Raw genomic sequence first — 22,488 nt, forward strand, 5'->3', positions numbered from 1 at the left:
GATCATTAGGAACCTTTCAGATTATTTATCTTTTTTTTTCCCCTTTCTTCTAGAACTCTTAGCTGTGGAAGAACATCATGCCTATTTATAACCACTGAATGCACTGACTTTCAAAAACTGAGATGGGGTGTGTGTTACGAATGGGCTTTTTAACACTTTTAGAGTGTTGCTTTAGAACTACCATCTTCATATACAGGAGAAAGGAATCATTTAAATTTTTATAGTGATCATAGAGAATGATTATATGATGTTTGTAATGAATAAAATAGTTTCATTATTTGGCACAATAGCAGTTTATTTTAAACAAACTTAATTTGAAGTTAAACATTTCATTTTTAAAAACACTGAATTACAGTTCTTATTGATGACTTTTTAATGCAGAGTAAGTTGTTTAAGAAAGGCCTGAATATATCAGAACATCTGAGCACAATTTTAGAAGAGTCAACTCTTAAGATTATCATTAGAAAACAAATACATCAACACCTGTGAAAAGAAGCGGGGAAAACAACAACAAGGACAACAAAAAACCAATGAAATTCTACAAATGTCCCTTTTAAAAATAGTATGTGCGAAGGGCTATTCATTCTGCCATTTTTAACTTGTGACACATTAAGAAAAAAGTTGGATGTTCTTTTTCTGTGATTATGAAATGCAATAAAATCTGAATAAAGGGCAAAGTTTCTTCCTGATCAGATTAGATCAAGTGCTTAGTTTTATTCCTTATTCTGCCCCTTTTAACCTGATGTGTACCTTACTCTTTCCTCCCTCTCTTCCTCCCTTCCTCCTCTCCCCACTCCTTTCCTGCATTTCTCCCTCCCTCCCTCGTCACATCTCTTATATGAGCACAGTAATTATGACCTTTTTGTTTTGGCTACAACTTGATTGAAACAAGTTCAAAATTTAAACAAGTTCATACAAGTTTTTAAAAATTCTCAACTGGTAGCTTGCTTGCTGTGCATCTTCCAAACTAAAGCCTGCAAGCACCACAATTCTAAGTGCTGCCTTCCATTTTTTTTCAGTATGTTTTCACTGGCTTATGTTTTCAGATATGATTTTCCTTTTTCGCATATATGGTTTAATAAATGGGGGATAATTTTTTTTTTTTTTGTAAACCCGTGCTTGTGCCAAGTCTCATATTTCTTTGCCATCTCAGAATTATTTATCTTTTTACCACCACTGTTTATAAAATTTCCTTAGAGACTTTTTGAAGGAAAATAGAGCAACAGGGAAAAATGAAAGAAATGTCTTGGTTACTGAGCTCTAAATAGACAGGTTTCATAGCACTTCTCATGATACATTTTAGTTATAAAAGCAAACAAGCAAACATGAGTGTAAATTAAAGACAAAAAGAAAACTCTGGTTTTATATTTGAGAACAGGTGAAAAATCATGGGTCAACATAAAATCTTGACAACCTTCTACTTTCTCTGGGAGAGCATTATATAGTGGTGCATTAGTTTAGAAAGTCAGCTATGATTTTGCCTATAGTTCTAGTTATTTGCTTTGGGGTTTTCTTGTACTTTAAGACATACCTGTAAATTGAATCTATGTGAATTATATTCCACTGTATGTGTATTATAGTTCTTTTCCTATTAGAGCAACTTGTGTTTCCCTGATAATGTGTACATTTTTTGGGTATGTACTTAATAGTTCACAATGTTCTAAATTTGGAAGGACTTAAAAAAAAACTTGTTTTAATTTCCATCTGTTTTGTAATATCTAGCTCTATATGTAAATGATGGGTTTGTTGGTATTTAAAATGAATACAACTTGAATGTAATTAAAATGCTGTTTTTGGAAGTGATAAACTTTATACTTATTAAAATGGAATTCTATTAAGTTATTCAGATCTTATTTCTTATACTTTATAATAAGACTAAGTTAACAATGATCAGCAATATCCCCTGAGATAATAATGAATTTCAAACACCTTGAAGAATACTAAATTGATATAGAAGGTGATGGTTTGTATTGAAAATCCCTTCCCTGTAAATTGCCTTATTTCAATAGGAGATGGCAAAAATCTCACATTTGTTTAGTATAAAATATTTTAAATATTAATAAAATATACAAAAATAGGAAACTTAAACTATATTAAAACATTTCTAAATATTATGAATAGTACCTTGTACTTAAATGTTAGTATTTTTCTAACTTTCTTCACAAAGTTCTTGTCTAAACATCCAGGAGAAAGTTAGTTATAGTACAATATCTTTTTTTTTAATAGTACAATATCTTGGTAGCTAACACTACTTTTTCTGAACAATGTAGTTCTTTTCTGTCAGCTAATGTTTCCTTTCTTTCAGCTAATGAAGCCATCCATTCAGAAAAGATGGAGCACCTGCTGTTTTACCCAGACATTTCTTTGTAGAAAATGGTAGTAGTATCTTAGATACTTGGCTTCCATCAGTCCTTTCATCTCCCAGAGAATTTTAATATTTGTTTTCACTAATTCTCTGGAAGCAGTTTGTTGTCTTTCTTTTTTTTTTTTAAAGGCAAGGTCTCGCTCTGTCACCCAGGATGTAGTGCTGTGGTGAGATCACAGCTCACTACAGCCTCAGTCTTCTGGGCTCAACCAGTCCTCCCACCTCAGCCTCCCAAGTAGCTGGGACATGCCACCATACCATGCCTGGCTAATTTTTTTTTTTTTTTTTTTTTTTTTTTTTTTTTGTTAAGAGACAAGGTCTCTCAATATTACCCAGACTGGTCTCAAACTCCTGGGCTCAAGTGATTCTCTGGCCTCAGCCTCCCAAAGTGCTGGGTTTACAGGCGTGAGCCACCGTGCTCGGCCACATTGTCCTTTATTTATAATAAATATTTAATATCACTTACAGTGACATACTGAGATATAACAGGTACAATTCTTGCTGTCCAGGAGGAGCTACTTTTGAGTAACAATTTTATTTAAAGTTGTGAGTAACAATTTTATTTAAAATTGTAACAACTGTGCACTTTTATAGTACAATTGTTACAGACAAGGGTTAAGGTATTTAAGAGGAGGATAATCATTGAGGTCTTCATGGTAGAGCTGCATTTGAGCATACCTTTCAGAAGAGAATTTGTAAATGGATTGGGACAAAGTTAAAACTAGTGAAGAGCTGGAAAAGGACAAGGTGTATTTGGGAATATATAATTCACAGTAGCTACCTGGTAAGGTTTTGTGTAAGAGTTTTACAATGTGAAATATAGAGTTTAAGAAAAGCTAAGAAGTGATAATTGAATCAAGTGGAACTTGAGCTTTAATATGCAGATGGGGTGGCTGTTAAAAATACTTCCTTGGCCTATGCACAGGGTCTGATCAGTAGGTCATTAGTTTTGTAATAGGCCTTAAGAATCTTCATGTTTAGTACATACTTCAACTACTGTCAATTCGAATGGACAATAATACTGAAACAGATTGATTAAAAAAAACCGTGTTTTAAAGTTCATGTAGCATCAACAAAATATTCACATTTTGTATTTTATGCAATAAAAGGTGATTGGAGTACTAAAAGTAGAGATATATAATAAAGGATTTACCTTGTTGCAAGATATTATAATGGGTTATATCAAGAAATAGCTTTAGATTTAAGGTTACAATACCTGCATTTGAGGCCAACCTCCAACACTAGATGTGAAAACAGCAAATCATTTAACTTTTCTGACTTCTAATTTCCATGTTTGAAAAGTGAAAATAGTATTTATCTATCTTACAAGACAATTAGAAGGGTCAAATGAGAGTGCTTGGAAAGGTATGAACACTATACAAATATAAACAGTATTATGTGCCTAACAGTGTCCAGCACAGAGTGGGCTCTCAAGTGTGGTAGATCCCTAATGTGTATTTATTCACACCTTTTTCTCTACTAAGTTCAAAGCCAGTTGAGAAATAAGTAGGAAGGTGACTGAAATATTAGTTTTATTGCTAATGAAGTTGAACATCATGGCTAAGATTCATGGCCACACAAAATTTCTAAATGCAAACTATTCCTCATTCATTGAACTTAATCCTATGGTCATAAGCCTCACCTATAGGGACAGGCCACATATCCAGTTGTTGAGGAAGAGAACATACGCATCTTGAGACCATGAGACCCAAAAAGAAAAATCCAGGAAGGAAGAACTTGAGAATACTCAGTCCCTTCAGAAATCAGTAAGACAATGTCACTTCTGCTGGAGGGAAGGAAACAAGGGCAGAAGTGCTCTTCTCATTACTTCCGTATGGGCAAGTGTCCCTTTATAGTGCAAGCAGGAACTCTGCAGAAGGAGAGCGTGTATTTTTCCTCAGGAGACACAAGGCAAACAAAGGCAGAAACAATCATCCATGAAGTAGAAGAATACCAGAATAACCAACCCTGAGGATAAGGGAGCAAACTGATGGAGTTGATCCTGTCACGTTGCAGCACTGGTTTTGCAAAGATGTTTTATCTGAGAAGAGATGTCTGTAGATTCAGTAATTTTGGATGTTAAGCTGAAGTGTCTTATGATGATGAAACTGCTAAATATGCCTATTAATCCATTTATGCTGGAGGTTGGAATTTTTTTGTGTGAAAAATCAGACCTTGGCGATGACCTTGAGCAGTAGTGTATAAATAACTCCCACATGCTTAGCGTTCCAATAATGGAACACTAGGCATAAAGGGATTAAGAAGCTTGGCTTAATCTGAGTTACTTTTGTATTTAATGAATACTCAAAGACCATGTCTGTTCCTTCAGTTTCTAAGAAAGGAAGAAAGAATGACTTAATGGGTTATTTTGGGAGGATGGACTGAGTGTGCTCAGTTTAACTCTTCCTGAATTCTCCATCTGTGTACTTTTTCTTTAGGTGACTGACAATTTCTTTAGAGGAAATGCATATTCTAACTTAAAATGAAAGAGGGAAATAATTTATATGCTAATATCCTCGTCCCACAACTTTTTTGCATGATATTCAAGCCGTTTGAGCATAGTATGCTAATAGAGATAAGCTCTTGCAGATATATTCTTCAGTTTTTCCTCCCTCTGTATCATACACATATCCTAATCTACTTATATAAATTAAGTCAAGATAACACTTCAACATGCACATTGAAATTCAGTGAATATTTTCAAATATTCTGCTATGAAGTTGAAAGTCAAGAGTTTATAAGATTATCAATGTATTTGACACAAATTCAGAGAGTTCTCATTTAGCCAATTGGGGAAAAAAAAACTCTATAATTTTATTAATCAAAATGAGAAATCAAGCCTAGGATAATACTATATACTCATATACCTGTGGATATATTGTATGCACATATAGTGGGAACAGGCTTTTGGGTTTATGTTCATAGTAACAAAAAAGCAAATGCCATTTATTCCATTCTATTGCAGTCAGTCAGTCAGTATCGGAAATTAGCTTTCAGTTTAGTATATGGTAAGTTTTCCTAAGTTAGCTGTGCAGAATCTTTTGGTTATTATATGAAACAGTTTCTTCATATTTTTAATTAGCTTTGAGACACAAAAATCCACTGTGCACTTACAAGAAAATACTGATAATTAGGAAATTAAAATATATTTTCTTAGAGGTTATATAAGTGAATGGATGAATAGAGAAAGTGTTTATTAGATCAAAACTTTCTGTGAGATGGATTATTTTAAACTAGGCTGATTTTGACTCGGCGGCTTAACAACTAATGGTAAGAAGGAAAAACAAAATAGTACAGAAATTGCTGCTTTTAGTAATTTCTCAAGATAATATTTCCTAACTTCCTGTCATTCTGAAACTACGTAGTGGCAAAACAATTACTCTGTGATTATATAACGAAATCACAGAGCTTCAAAAAAGCATTGTTCTCCATGCCTCACTGCCCACTCCCTCACTCCCCAATACATGGCCAACTTACAATGATGATATATATTTAAATTATTTCTATGTCTACTGCACACAGTTATGAATCTAAGATTTGACTAATTCTTATTCTCTAATTTGTGAATTTTTTTTTTAATGGGATCTCACTCTGTCACCCAGGCTGGAGTGCAGTGGCACGATCATGGCTCACTGTAGCCTTGACTTCCTAGGCTTAAGTGATCCTCCCACCTCAGCCTCCCCAGGTAGCTGAGACTTCAGGCATGTGCACCATGCCCAGCTAATTTTTGTATTTTTTGTAGAGACAGAATTTTGTCATGTTGCCCAAGCTGGTCTCAAACACCTAGGCCCAATCAGTCTTCCCTCCTTGGTCTCCCAAAGTGCTGCAATTACAGGCTTGAACCACCATGCCCAGCTAATTTGTGATTTTTTAAAAAAATTTGTGATTTTTCACATCAAATATCAATGCACAAAAAGAGAAAGTAGTCAAATCCCATTTTCATGAATGATATCTTTGTCATAATTTTTCCAAATACTATATGGTTTTTAGCATATTGGATATACCTTCTCAAAGATGCTGTGGACTAAATACAATGCTACTTAGAAAACACAGATGAGGCTGGGTGTGGTGGCTCACACCTGTAATCCCAGCACTCTGGGAGGCCAAGGCGGGCAGATGACGAGGTCAGGGGTTCAAGACCAGCTTGGCCAATATGGTGAAACCCCATCTCTACTAAAAATACAAAAGTTATCCGGGTGTGGTGGCTCATACCTGTAGTCCCAGCTACTCGGGAGGCTGAGGAAGAAGAATCGCTTGAACCTGGGAGGCAGAGGTTGCAGTGAGCCGAGATCATGCCACTGTATTCCAGCCTGGGCAACAGAGCGAGACTCCATCTCAAAAAAAATAATAAATGGCAGATGAATGTAATATGAAGGAATATTAGAAGCTTTCATTTCTAGACATTCTCTTGTTTACTTATTCTGATGCCTACAGATTCATTATGAAAAATCTATTCCCTTGGATATAGTATTGAGCCATTGTATTTTGATCTCTTGAGAAGAGCTGTATATGGATTTGTTAGTTAACAACCTGGTTGGAAGGTATTTGGGTTTGGGATTTGGGATGGGAGTAGGCTGTGAAACAGAGCTATACATATATACATGTGTTTATGTATAAACCTGGAATCTAAAATAGTACTGTTGATAATTTCTATTTGGGGGAATGGGAAGGGCCAGAAGGAGACATCTTGTGATGTTTTTATTTCATAATATGCACATAAAGATTTGCAGCTGGAGCTGATGTCAGATTTCATTGCTATTTCCACTCTTTGGCTTCTTGAATCAAGAACTTAATTTTCATAATTTGTCAGTTGCCATTATTTTTCATTTTATCTGGTACTTTGTCTAAAACTGTTCTTCAGTGAGTTTGTATATTTCCCACTCCTATCCACAATTCATATTTGTTCCTTCTGATTCTCTGGGCAGGTTAGATTACAGCAGCCCTCCACCTTGTATCTACTGACACCTTGTATTCACTGAACGACTCAGCCTGACTCTCAAAACTACAGCAAAGATAAACAATGAGAAAAGAATAATCTTGAATGAGTACTATAAGAAAAGATATTCATTTAAGAATTTGTTCTTAGAGATGCATTCTTCACCATTTAAAATCTGATATCCTGAGACAGAGAAAGTCTTGATGAATAAATCAAATAAACTTCACTCCTGAATAAAAGACCGCAACTGAACAGGTAACTTACAAGTGACTACAACCTTTTAGTTATGGTGTGGAATGAGCTTCCCAGAACACAGATTCCCCACTCTGCTCCAGAACTCTCCACAGTTAACCAAAAGGACCACACAGCGCAGTCAGTATGCCTAAGGCCACTGGATGCACCTTGATCTTTCCAGCCAAATGTAAAATCTTCATTTGGCTGTTAGAATCTCAAACAGCATATTCACAATTGAACTATTCTTTCCCCCATCCTGATTTACCCAAAGCTGTCCTCCCTTTAACTGATGCTGGTTTAAATCTTTTGGTTGCTCAGGCCAGAAAACTTGAAGTCATCCTGGACTCCTTTTCAATTCATTTTTCAATTCAATCCATCAGAAAATTATCTTGAGTCTACCTTCTAAATTATATCTTGACTCCAGCCATTTCTCACAACATCGGTCACAACCACTCTGTACAGAGCCACAAACAGTCATTCTTACCTGGGTTACTGAAGTAGCTCCTAAGGTATCTTCCCTCTTCTACCTCCTCTTCTCTTCCCCCTACACAAATCTGTTTTCAACACAGGAGTCGCAGTGATCTTTTTAAAACATTAAATCTGCTTATCTCATATTTTCTGCTCAACACCCTGCAGTCGCTCCCTATTTAATTGAAAAGCCAAAGTCCTTACATAATCTGGTCTCTCATTATCTCTGACCTTCTGTCTTCTACTCTCCTTTTCTACTCATCCTACTTTAGCCACACTGACCTTCTTACTATTCCTTGAATATACCAGGCATGTTTCAGACTCAGGGACCCACTAAAGCTCTTCACTTTGCTCTTCTCAGAATATCTGGACAACTAGTTGTCACCATTTAGTATTAGTTTACTACAAAGTTTTCTTTTAAATCTCCTTAACTTTTAAAATGAATAGAGTAAAATGAACTTTTTTAAAGATGGACAGTTCTTTGAATTTTAACACATGTACAAATTTAGGTAACCTTCACCACAAGCAGGATGCAATTTCATCATCCTAAAAAATTCCCTCGTGCTACCCCTTTGTAGTTACATCATCCCCCCCACCCCTAACCCCCGCCAACCACTGATCTGTTCTCTGACATTCTTGGTTTGTCTTCTTGAGAATGTCCTATAGATAGAATCATACAGTATGTAATCTTTTGAGACTGGCTTATGTCTTTGAGATTCATCCAAATTATTGTTTATATTTACAATTCATTTTATTTTATTTTATTGCTGAATAGTATTCACTATTTTTGAGAATGGCTATATCATTTTGCATTCCTCCCAGTAATGTCAGAGAGGTCCAGTTGCTTCACATTGTTGATACCTGTTACTATTGTCAGTATTCTTTATTTTCACCATTCTATTAGGTGTGCAATAGTATCTGATCATGGGGTTAAGTGGTATTTCTCTAATAGCCACTAATGTTGAACATCTTTCCATGTGCTTATTTGTCAACCATATATCCTCTTTGGGTAAGTCACCCATATTTCCTCTCCAAGTCTTTAGACCATTTCAAAATTGTTTTCTTACTATTTTGAGCATTCATTATAGATTCTGAACACAGGTCCTTTGTCAGATATGTGATTTGAAAATACTTTATTTGTAGCTTGTCTTTTCATTCCCTTAACGTTTTTTATAATTTTTAATTTTGATAAACTATATCTTTTTTATGGATAGTGATGTTAGTGTCATGCTAAGAACTCTTTGCCTAACCCCCAGTTATGAAGGTTTTCTTCCATTGTTTTTTCTAAAAGTTTTATAGTTTTATATTTAGATTCATGATCCATTTTGAATTAATTTTTGGATAAAGTATGAAATAGGTTGAGGTTCATTTTTATGTACATGAATGTCCAATTGTTCCATCACTATTATTTAAAAGACTACCCTTTCTCTATTGAATTGCCTTTGCACCTTTGTCAAAAAATCATTTAGCCATATTTGTTTGGTTCTTGAGTTCTTGAGTTGAGGAGACAAAGTTAAGAGTGGGAAAACCAAAGCACCTAGAGCTCTTAGAACAGACAGAAGACCAGAGATGAGAGAATTTCATAGAGAGTAAACCGCAACACTCTGCAGAGGGTCCCTCTGGAGTGTTCAGCAAGCTGCTGATCAGTGCATGCATGCAAAAACTACCTGAAGTCAGGAAAAGAACCATCTGAAAGGATTAAAGAAAACAGTGCCTGGTGCTTATAAATGGCCCAAAATAGTGCCTGTTCCCACCAGACAGACTTGCAAAACTTCAAAAAAGGGAAAATGGTACAAAAAACAAATGGAAATAACAAATAGAGACAAACACAACAACAAAAATAGAAAACAGATAATAGACTCAAACTGAAAAAATTAGTAATCTTATGATACGGCTTGGCTGGGTCCCCACCTAAATCTCATCTTGAATTGTAGCTTGCATAATCCTCATGTGTCATGGCAGGGACCTGGTGGGAGGTAGCTGAATCACAGGGGTAGGTTTTCCATGCTGTTCTCATGATAGTGAATCAGCTACACGAGATCTGAAGGTTTTATAAAGGGCAGTTCCCTGCACAGGCACTCTTGCCTGCTGTCATGTTAAGACTTGCCTTTGCCTTCACATTCCACCATGATTGTGAGGCCTCCCCAGCCATGTGGAACTGTGAGTCCATTAAACCTCTTTTTCTTTATAAATCACCCAGTCTTGGATATGTCTTTATTAGCAGCGTAAGAACAGACTAATACAGCATATTAAATGGAATGGTCCAAAAACTCCAAATAAAAGGGGGAGCTTGTCAGATTGGATAAAAAAACCAAGACCCAGCTACATGATGCCTACAAGAAATGAATCATAAATGTAAAGACACATAGGTTAAATGTTAAACAAATGAAAGAAGTTATGCCATGCTAATATTAACTTTTAAAAAGCTAGAATGGTTATATTAATGTCAAAGGATAATTCAGAACAAAGAATATAATTGGGATAAAGACAGTAATTTAGTAATAATAAAAGATCAATGGATATAATAATCCTAAAAGCTTATGCTCTTAATAATAAAAGAGCTTCAAAATGACTTAAGTAAAAATTGATAGAACTGCAAGGAAAAATAGTTAAGTTAACAATTATAGTCAGAGATTTCAATGTCTCTCAATAATTGATAGAAAAAGTAAGCATAAAGTCAGCAAAAAATAGTAGGCTTGAAAAACACTATCCATCAACTTGACTTAATTAACATTTATAGAACTTACCACATAACAGGATTAGAATACACAGTCTTTTCAAGTGCACATATACTACTTATGATAGACCAATTGTGGGCCACAAAGCAAATCCCAATAAATTTAAAAGCATTCAAATCATACAAAGTGTGTTCTCTGACCACAATGGACTGAAATTTGAAATCAGTAACATTCTACTTTGAACTAACTAGAAAAAGCAATGTTTTCCCACTGATTAACTCATAACTTCCAGCATTGACTTTAATTGGATGAACTGGTCACGTACACCATTGTCTCTACACCAATCACTGTGGTAATTAGTCTCTGTTAAATGTCTTCCCAAACACATGGACCAAGAGTAGAAGAGAAATGGCGCTCCAAAGGAATAACAAAGTTATATTATCACAACAAAGATTCTGGGGCAGGGAAAATTATTAGTTTCCCACTACCAAAAGCTACTTGAACTAATTAATGAGTTTAACAAGGTTCCAGGATACAAAATCAATATACAAGAACCCAGCTGTATTTCTGTATATTGGCAACAAACAACTGTAAGTTAAAATAAGAAAACATGCCATTTACAAAGAGTCAAAAAAGATAAATATTTAGGAATAACTGACAAAAGATATGAAAGACCTATACACTGAAACGTACAAAGTGTTGCTGAGAGAAATTAAAGATGACCTAAAAAACAAAGATTTACTTTTTCATGGATTGGAAGACTCAATATTGCTAAGAAGTCAGTTCTCTGCAAAATCTATAGATTCATCAGAATCACAAAAGTGGGCTTTTTTGTAGACATGGGCAAGCTGATTTCAAAATTTATATGGAAATGTAAAGGACCTTAGCATAGACAAAACAATGGAAAAAGAACAACTTTAGAGGTCCCATACTTAATTTTTATCTAATTCAAGACTTAACAAAGCTTTATGCTATAGTTTGGATATAGTTTGACCCCCTCCAAATCTGATGTTGAAATTTGGTTTCCAGTGTTGGAGATGGGTCCTAATGGGAGGTGCTTGGGTCATGAAGGTAGATCCTATGTGAATAGATTGATCCCCCTCTCTCTTGCTTGCTTTCTTGCTTGCCATGTGATCTCTGTACAGCTGGCTCCCCTTTGCCTTCTGCCATGAGTGGAAGCAGCCTGAAGCTCTCACCAGAAGCAAATACTAACACCATGCTTCTTGTGTATCCTGCAGAACCATGAGCCAAATAAACTTTTTTTAAAAAATAAATTACCCTCTCCGATATTCCTTTATAGCAACACAGACTAAGACACTTTAGTATACAAAACAACTTGGTTTTTACATAAATGTGGACACACAGAGCAATAGAAACTAATGGAAAGTCCAGAAATACACTCAACATCTATGGGCAACTGATTTTTTTTCACAAGGACACAAAGATAATGTGGTAGAAAAAGTACAGTCATTTCGATACAGGAGTTGGAAATTATTTAGGCAGATAGGGTAAGAAAGTCCTCAGTAAGCTTCCCTTTTTGCAAAAGCAGCCCCCAAATCATTTCTTTTCTAACAAAAAGCAGCCTGAAAAATCAAGCTGCAAGCATAGATAAGCAAGCTAAAATCTTGCATAGGTAAATGCCAGCAGCTGTGCCAGTAGAGAAAGGCTACCTGGGGGCCAGTCATGTTCAACATGGTGGCTCCATCTTCCCTTTGTGAACCACGTGTACAGTAAGGAACAGACAACATGGCACTGGCTAGGTAGAGAGCCCATCTGCATAATAAAAGATTAGGGTGGGATGGGAAGCTTCCTTGAACCCCATGCAAACATCACAACTGGTTCTACCAATCTCTTGGGCCCTAAGTAAATCAGACACCACCTCCTCAAGCTCATCTATAAAACCCCCTTTATTTCATCACAAAACTGGAAGACCCACTTGGGTGCCCCTCTTTCTCTGCAGAATAGAGAGCTATTCTCTTTTTCTTTCATGTATTAAAACCCCTGCTCTTAAACTCTCTACTTGTGTGTCTGTGTCCTTGAATCCCTTGGCGTGAAACAACGAACCTCAGGTATTTATCCCAGACAATGTCGTCACTTCATTTTGGGGCTCCATCTGGGACGTCCTTTCATTTCAAGGCTGTCGGCCTCCATTCTGGGCATTTTGGCTGTGTTTTGAACTGATTTCCTTTCATGGAAACCTAGCCATTGCATGGGGCTGGAATAGGTCCTGGAGGATTTCTGGCCAGGTCTACACCCTGGTGTTATCTGAAAGCTTCTGGACTGACCCACCTCCAACTGCTCAATCGGGCATCCGCAACAGGATCTCCAGCTTTACTTATCATAATTTCCTCCTTTCCTGTCTGCGACTACCATGTCTCCTCTCTCTGTATGCAATGTGGTGGGAATTTTTACAGTTCAGGGAAGTAATTCTATTAGGCAAGATCAGGAAATGTTGTAGGATGCTGCAGTAACCAGGAATATAGCTCAAGGGAATGTCATTTTGTGATTTTTCTATGAACTGAGGATCTCCACCACTCCCCCCGCCCCACCACTGTAAGCATTTCTCCGCCCTTGGGCTGGAGGGCACATGGCATTTCAAGGTCAACAGCACCACCTAGTGGAATAGAAGTCTCCTCCCTTTTGGCACCTCTCTACTAGAGACCAGGCTTTATGCGCTTCTGTAAATGGAAAAACTCTCCCTTCAGCAATGAGGAGGAAAAAATCCTCTAAAACCAAATTTAGTCTCGATGCCGTCCCATCAGCAGGAAAATGGCCATTCTGTCCCTACGTTCTTTTAAGGCACATATTCTACCTCCCATTAAAACGATACTTAAATAGTAAGGAGATTTTATGTCTGGAAGTTCACCGCAACCGTTCTCTAAGGGTAAGTGCTTTAGCATGGGCCATAATAGCAGGATATAGAGTTTAATCTAGTACACTCCCTCCATTAAATGGGTCTTGCCCAAATGAAACTATTATGTAGTTTTTCCTGAGATCCATCTTTCTGGGAGCCACACAGGCCAGATGAGTCTAGGAAATCAAAGGGATATCACAAGTGGAGGACTAAAGTCACATGAGTGAACATAATCCCAATTGCTTAGTTCCTTTGGTTCCATGCTGAGGGTCATGCCTGCAACCATGGGTGGCACATTTAATGGATGCCAGGGCTCAGGGAACTAGGGAGGGAAAACAGCTGGGGGGATGCCCCCACTGTCTTTCCCTCTACCTTGGGCCATTTCAAAGGAAAGGAAGGAGAATAAAGGCATATCTTTTACTTGCTTCTCTTTCTAGATAGGTAACAGACCATATTCAGCCTGAATTCCTCTGGAATGTGTTCTGAAGCACTGGTACTCCTTTGACCCTAGATTTTAAAGAAAAAGTGGGTCACTTTCTTATGCACAAAGGCATGGCCTTCTTACTAGAACTTTGCAAGCATTGCACAATCTACTCAGCTTTTTTACCAGTCATATCAGGAGGGCCAAAAGGAAATGATTCCCCAAAATTAGAGAAACAAACCCCCAGGAAACCCTTGAATGCAACCCTTGAATGCAGCTTCTAGATTCTCTGGCCCTTCCTGCCCCCCATCCACATGTCAGCTCCTCCAGTTCTACTACTCAAACCTCTAGACTTTTCTATGGTATTTCTCCTTCCTTCTTTCACAGTTTAAAATGGCTCCTATTCCTTCTTTTATAATGTTCCTCCAAACAGAGAAATGTCAATTTCCCCAAACCTTAAAGGGCGTGGCTTAGAGTTGAGCTCGGGAGCAGGGAACCCAGAAGCTGACATGCCAGCAAAACAGTAAAAGGTTTTTTTTTAACCAGTTGGGCTTTTGGCCTCTCTGTCTCTGGGCAAACTGGTAAAAGGGATAATGAGGATCACTGATTACATTCTCTGAAAAGTTTTAATTAATGAAAAAGGATTTGTGTGGTTGGTCTTAAGCTGTCGTCATGTCTTTCTGCATGGTTTTTGCATGTCTTTGCATGTCTGCATGTCTTTGCATGTCTTTCTGCATGGTTCTGTCAAAAGAAAGGATGCCTTAGGACTGGGACCCCATAAACCTGCTGTTCAAGCCAGCCCTACAAAATGATCAGTGATGAAGTTTGCTGCAGGCCTCCATCTTGTTTTATGTCCTTGGGAACGTGACCTGTAACTACGTGGCAATACTTTGTTTTAGTGTCTGCCATTTTACAGTGGTGGCTGTCTTCTTGTGCTGAGTCAGTTCCTGAGTGGGGGCTACAAAATCAGATAAGCCAGTTTGTCAATCTGGGTGGTGCCAGCTGATCCATCAAGGGCAGGGTTTGCAAAGTATCTTGAGCACTGATCTTGGGAGCAGTTTAGGGAGGGTCAGAATCTTGCAGCTTCCAGCTGCACGACTCCTGAGCCATGGTTTCTAATCTTGTGGCTAGTTTCTTGGTCTAGTCCCCCGAGAAGAGGGAGGCTTATTTTGGGAAGGAGTTGCTATCATCTTTGTTTTACGCTATAAACTGTAAACCAGGCTCCTCCCAGAGTTGGTTTGGCCTATGCCTAGGGATGGGCAAGGACAGCTTAGGGGCTGGAAGCAAGATGGAGTTGGTTGGGTTGGACCTCGTTTACTGTCTCAGTCATTTTGCAATGAGAGTTTCAAAAGTTGCTTACCACCCCTTTGAGAATACCTCATACACTCGCAGTTAAGTCATAATCTAATTGAGGCTTATTGGTTTCACCTATGAGGTTACTTTTGGTAAAGTTCAAAAGCCAAAAATCTTAACCACTTGGTGTGGCTAATGTTGAGTAACAAGAGATCTTAAAGGATTTTCTTAAAGAGAGCTCAGCTTAATTAAAAGTGCATATCCAAGCTACAGGTGTATTTAAAAGGCCTATATGTTTTTCTCTTCTTGGGTCTTGTTTTTCTGGAAAAAGATTTTTATTCTCAGTTGACTGAATTATTTTTCTACATTTTTTGTCTTGTCACTCTTTTTTTTTTTTTTTTTTTTGAGACAGTCTTACGCTGTCACCCAGCCTGGAGTGCAGTGGCACGGTCTCGGCTTACTGCAACCTCTGCCTCCCAGGTTCTAGCAATTCTCCTGTCTCAGCCTTCCGAGTAGCTGGGACTACAGGTGCATGCCACTATGCCCAGCTAATTTTTTGTATTTTAGTAGAGATGGGGTTTCACCGTGTTACCCAGGCTGGTCTCAAAGTCCTGAGCTCAGGAAATCCATGTGCCTTGGCCTGCAAAAGTGCTAGGATTACAGGCATGAGCCACTGCACCCAGCCTGTCTTGCCACTCTTAATGCACACGTGAGATGCCCTAAGGATAACTTTTGGTAGCCTGGAATTCGTTGGGAAAAACAGAGGAGATGCCACAGACTCTGTTTTGGAAAAAAACCTCTGTTTTCCTTATGAAATCCCAGGAATTAAAAGTGGATAAATCCCTCTCAAAATCAAAGGCTGTGTTCTATTTTGCATTGTGTTATCTGATGGTTTAGCATTTGGGGAGTATCAGAAATTGCTTCACATTAGAGAGATCTTTGGTGTGTAATAACAAGGTAGGAAATATACTTTAAGGGATGGCTGGTAGTAGTTATGGAGGAATACTTGACTCTTTGCACATTTGAATCAGAGAAGCACACTCTTGACCACCTGGAAGATATGGAAACATCCCCACCCCCACTGAGAGATGACACTCCCATGGGATATGGGCTGATTACAAAATAAGCTTATTGGCTTTGCATTGCCTTGCAATAAAATGCATGGTAGAAGCACTGCACTATCTTCTCCTGTAGTATTTCTCTCCTTTTGGGGATCCAGGATCCAGTATAAAATGGCACCCTTAATTCTGGGGATCTGTCTTTGCCTTCAGCTGTGCCTGCTTATTAAGCCCTAGAAATGAATGCTTTCCTGGCCCTGTTCCTCCAAGGGCTCTACCCTGAAGCCAGTAATTCAGTTAAGAAATTGGCACATGAAAAATCTTACAAGTACTGAATCTTCTGTCTCTCTGTGTAGCTAAATATGTGTTGTGTGTGATGTCTATAAAAGAGCTCTAATTGATTGGCTCAAAGAAAAATATGCATTTAAATCAAATATTTTTTAAAGCAAAGATAAAAGCTATAATGCCTTTCAGTGCAAGTGGCTTTAATGTTTAAGAAATAAAAATAGTCTTAGGGATTATTGGTAAAATACAAATGTCATCAAAATGCAAACGGGTGGTCTACATCATATAAGTCTGATACTAGGTTTGATAAATATTTCAAGACTGTAAGCTGCCTGCTTTACAACTTGGTAAGGCCTGGGGACGTACAAAATTAACCGCACCCCTAACTATGCTGGAAAAAGTGACTTTATCTGTGTCTAGTACATAATCAAAACAACTTACCAGGTTTCACATTAAAGTTAAGAACTGCTAAAAGTTATCATTATAACATGTAACTTAAACCACTAAAAATAGATTTATGTATGAGGTGTGTAAAAGCAGTAAAATGTGTTTTTAGTAGAAGATTATAAGAAGGCATGGCAATGTAAATTTCACCTAGGAATAAAGGATTGTCTTAAATTAGATAAGATACATCTGAAGGTTTAAGCAAGTTGTGGAAATATTGTAAAATTAATCTTGCAAAAAAATCCTGTGTGTAAACATTAACTAAATTCAAAAGGGTAATACAAAAGGGTATTATATAGTCTTTTCATAAATTGAGCATTGAAATAAAAGTACAGCAAGTTTGTCTTAATACACTAGTCTGCCTTCTAGCAGAAGGGTTATAAAAGGTTTGTAAAAATTTTACCTCATGGTCAGAATGGTTAAGATTAGATGGAATTGTCTATGAGGCTTCACCAAAAAATTTGGGTTAACATTAATAAACTAATGCAAGGGTAAAATTTGGCTTTGAACAGGATTTTCATGTAATAGTAAAGGCTAATGAAAGGTTTTTGCCTTTTTAAAATTTTTGAGTCATCATTTTGGCAAAATAAATACATTTATGATAATCTAGCATTCTATTTCATAACATCAATATTTTAAACCGGTAACATATTTACCAGGTTTTCCAAAAGCAAACCTCAGTTTCAAAATTGTCTTTCCTGATAATTGGCTTTTCAGAGGCTCCAGAAGGGACCCTGGAGTGTCCAGAAAAGAGAGATAAACAGGATTATTTAACAGGTTTAGGTACATGAGATTGCCAAAACGATGTTAAATCATCTTCAGGTTATATTTTAGTGGATAATATTAATATATGTTCCAAAATTGTGTGAGATGTCAAAAAATTCTAATGATAAAATATGTTATATTTAATGGCAGTTATCTTTCTGGTCATCTTTAAGAATTTGGTATGTGTATCAATCAAAAATTTCATTGTAAATTAATTCTGAGCTAAGCAGTAAAGGGACTTATTGGAAGGATGTCAAGCCATTCACAGAATTAACGAGATTGAAGAACTAGATATTGAAATGGGCAGGGGTGTGGGAAGATGGAATTTTAGCCAAGGAAGGGTCAGGCCAGGACCTTATCCCTGCCTTTGCTGCCACTAGACACTGCAGAGCTTTTCAAACACTTTTCATCCTTCCCTCTATCTTTGCACCACCCTTTCAAGAATCAAAGTCTGATTAGAGCAAATGACCAGACAAGTGGGTGGTTTTCTGGCCAAAGAAAATCAGGCAGGCCTCTTCTGCCATGTCAGGTAGAACTTCTCACCAACCCTAATACAACGCAGTAGGCTCCACAATAGGAAAGGGGTTTCAATTATGGTTAGATTTTTTTTTTTTAAAGGAAATAGATGTGCTACAGCATTTACTGATTCCTGCTGATTATAGGATCCTTTTTCATTTGCCTAGTGATTGAAATAATGTATAAAGTGGAAGTTCTTAAACTGTGGCCCATGCATATAATTCAAGGGTCAAATATTGTCTAAAATTGTGTGCAGAAATTTAATGTATATGCCTTTCGCATTTTTGGAGGTGGGAGGGTCCATAACTTCTCCAAGAGGTCGACAATCTACAAAAAATTGAGAAATACTGTCTGGAAAGTTCTATAAAACTGCTTTCTCCTTTTGAAGTTTCACTCATTTGTCTGCATTAATTGTCACTAGTATTACTACCTTTTATCCACTAGATGGTGATATTGTACGTGTTTTCATACACCAATCATAAGCTTCAGTGATATGAATTGAAAAAGCTCAGTGGTTTAAATGAAACCTCTTCAAAATCATTTTAGGGGGGCAAGGAATTTTAGAAACTGCATATTCCTTCTCCTTGTCTTACAGATGAGGAACTGCATTCCCAAAAGTTTAAGAGACAGCCTTGACTGGAAAAAAAGCCCTTTGAAAAAATGGAAAGGATGCCCTGAGGGGAAGGAGCACCTGGAGTCTGGGCTCTCCTCTTTCAACCCCAACTCACTTTAGGATGCACCTCTGGCTAGCTGAGAGACTGGGTGTGGTGCTGGTTGTGGACTTTAGATGCCTTTGCCTCTGAGACACATATATTTCAGTTAAAACTGACCATGACTGAAAATCTGATCCTTCTCTTGGGATCCTGATAATGCTAAAGAGGGCTTTACTTAGGGAAGAGTTTGCAAAGAAAGCCGCTTTTCTGTGACACAAGCCTCCCCTCTCCCCTTTCCTGGTTAGCTTTAGACATTTCTTATGTGCAGTATGTTATTTTGAGGGCCAAAGGTAACCCTATAGATGCATGTATTATGATAACAGGAATGAGTGACTGAGGCAAAAGTCTTGTTATCAATGGTGAATATCACAGTTACTGTTGGATAATCTGTGTGGGTCTGCAGCAGCCTCAGTTCTTGACTCCTCAGAAGAAAGAATTCAACTAAGGAGCATAAGGCAGAAGAAGAGACCAAGCCAAGTTTCAGAGCAGGAATGAAAAGAAGGTAAAGTACACTTGGAAGAGGGTCAAGTGGGAATGTAGGAGGTAAAGTGCCCTGTTTGACCTCGGACTTAGGGTTTTATATGCTGCCAGTGTCTTGCCTCCCTTTTACCTTGATTCTTCCCTTGGGGTGAGCAGCCCACATGTGTGGTGCTGCTAGCACTTGGGAGGGGAGTATGTGCAGTATGTTTACTGGAGTTGTATGCATGCTCACCTGATGCCGTCTTCCCTTTTCCAGAGGAATGCCCCCAGAAAGTCATATACCAGTTAATTTGCACCATTTTGCCTCTTAATGCATATGCTTGAGCCCACTCACCCAGTTCCTGAGATCTTATTAGGAAGCTGCCGATCACCAGTTTCAGTTGTTTTTATCTAATGGGAAACTGCCTTTCTCTGGCAGAGGCTGTGACCAATTATCATTTTGGAGAGGCCATGTGACAAACTGCCTGACCATCACCTGATGGTTGCCTGGCATTCCTGGTGGTGGTTAGGGGAGCCCTCTCCTGCCCTGCTCATGCCTCATGGCTGTGTCCCCACCCAGATTTCATCTTGAATTCCCATGTGTTGTGGGAGGGACCAGGTGGGAGGTAATTGAATCATGGGGGCAAATCTTTCCCATGCTGTTCCTGTGATAGTGAATAAGTCCCACGAGATATGATGGTTTTAAAAAGAGGTGTTCTCCTGCACATGCTCCCTCATTTTTTGCCTGCTGCCATCCACTTAAGATATGACTTGCTCCTCCTTGCCTTCTGCCATGATGTGAGGCTTCCCCTGTATACATGTGTTATACACATGGAACTGTAAGTCCAATGAAACCTTTTTCTTTTGTAAATTGCTCAGTCTCAGGTATGTCTTTATCAGCACCATGAAAACAAACTAATACACCTGACTAGCTACCTACTGTAACAGTCTCAACTATCTAGATTTATTAAGCCAACTTTAGGGTATTCTGGGAAAAAATAAGCCATAGACATATGTTTTTCTCCAACTGTTTTTCAGAGAGGTTTTCAGGAGTTCAGTATCTATACATTTCCTTAAAGCAGGGGAAGGCATTTGGAAGAGAGACAGGTAGGCAGTTAGCCAAATTACATTCTTATATAATTTGGAACAGATTATGGCATTTGGAAGAGAGACAGGTAGGCAGTTACATTCTTATGAGACTTTAGTTAGTGCCCAGTGAATCTACATTTTATATAAGATAAGGGGAACCCCTGAAGAGAAAAAAAGGAGTAAAGGAGAATCAATAATGCAGACATTTCTGGGTAGACGGAGGAAGTGACTCACCTCATCTTGTCTTTGTACTGTACCTGGTAAGATATGTATAACCGACTTTAGTCTTAGGAACTAGACTTAGATTGTAGACCCACAGTTACAATTGGCATGTCCTTGTTTATGGGAGGCCAGCAAATAATTTACTTATGAGTGATCTGTGGACACAGCCCTCCCTAGATGCCTGAGGCCTTTCACTTCTCCACCTCTCCTTGAGGATCTGGCTGATGCATAATGCTAGTAACAGCTATTCATTTGCAAGAGGATATTGCATCACTCAGCCTTCAGGCTTAACCTTCCTTTTGCATAAGGAGTTTGGGGGTCCTGAGATTCTTTAAAATTTTCCTTTACAATAAGGAGTTTTGACAACACTTAAGAGATGTGCTGTAAATATTAGTGTTTGGAGTTCCCAGACATGAAGATAGAGAAAGCCTCAAGTCACATGGGCTGCGAGAGGGGAGCACTGTGGAAAAGTGGCTGGACAGATTCTCACAAGCAGTGAGTCTTCCTCAGTGAGTTCTGTGGCATCCTTCGTGTTCAGACCATTAAACCAAGGCGCCAAATGGAGCTACCACATGTGCTCAGGACCCACCTTTCTGGAGGATAATCCTTCCAAATGTATCCTCCAAAAGAGTCTTTAAGCAGTATCCAAAGCTACTGCTATGTCTTTTCCCCTCCACTTCCATATTGTCTTTGCTCCTCAGTCCTCAGCCACACCCTAGAAAAGACAGGAATCAAAGTACCCTTCCTTCACACTTCTTTCCACCAAAGCTAACAATATTAAATAAATAAAGTGCCTTTTAAAAACCAACCTTTAGATTTGCACTAATAGACAAGCTTTGCTATATCTGAAACTCAAGGTTGTCTCTGTTAAATTTCAGTAAACAATTGTGAAGGTCATGATGATGGATAATCACTGTTGTCTCTACAGGTCCACTATCCTATGCCTCAATATACTGACCTTTATGTTCTTTGATTTCCTGTTAGGTTTGGCCAATGGGAAGCAACAGCAAGAGATGGATAGATGGAAGGAGAGAGAGCTGGAGAATTTCTTTCCCTACATCTATTGGGTAGCTGGGCAGATTGGCTGGGTCTGAAACCAAACACAGGTTCAGCTACTTGCCACTTGCAAGGTCAAAAATCAAGGACAAGGTGGGGTGGAAGGAAGGAAAGGAATCACCAACGCTTTGTGCCTGAAAGGAACCATTTCAAATTTCTGGATAGAACACAAGGGCTTAAAAAGGGAGGTTGGTGGTGGGAGGGGCATGCAAGAGGGGCAAGGAGGTGCCAGTCTATGTAAGTTGCTCTGATGACTTACCTTGAGTTATTGCCCCATCTGTTGAATGGGCTGTCACCATCCCAGGCACAATCGGGGTGAAAGCTAACTGCAGCTTTGAGTAATCTCCTGGAGGAGGAGAATTCCATAGGTACCTAGACTGTTTTAAGACTCAGTCCATGAACTTCCAAGAAAACATATAATTAGATGAGGGGGATATTGTGCAAGGGAGTGCCTGGTGGAAAGAAAGAGAGCAAAGGTTACCATATAATTTTCAAGCATCTAAACATAAAGTAAGCAAGGAGGAAAATGGAAAAAGATTAAAAAATTAAAAATGGAGTATTTGGTTACATGTCCTTGACCCTCTGCTGAAGGCCACAGCTTATGACCACCCTCTCCTACCTCTACCGGAGTC

General features: G+C 38.2%; 1 protein-coding gene across 2 annotated transcripts in view; it reads left to right on the forward strand.

Moving 5' to 3' along the window:
- YTHDC2 (YTH N6-methyladenosine RNA binding protein C2) overlaps nucleotides 1-1,842 on the forward strand; it is an 82,633-nt gene extending 80,791 nt beyond the window's left edge. Inside the window, exon 29 of one of the 2 annotated variants that reach the window (XM_054555116.2) lies at nucleotides 382-1,842. In XM_054555116.2, coding sequence (XP_054411091.1) covers nucleotides 382-489 — 108 coding nt within the window. In that variant the 3' untranslated portion in view covers nucleotides 490-1,842. 2 annotated transcript variants of the gene reach the window in all.
- Nucleotides 1,843-22,488: the final 20,646 nt, after the last annotated feature.

Source organism: Pongo abelii, chromosome 4, assembly GCF_028885655.2.
Source record: "Pongo abelii isolate AG06213 chromosome 4, NHGRI_mPonAbe1-v2.0_pri, whole genome shotgun sequence".
NCBI lineage: Eukaryota > Metazoa > Chordata > Mammalia > Primates > Hominidae > Pongo > Pongo abelii.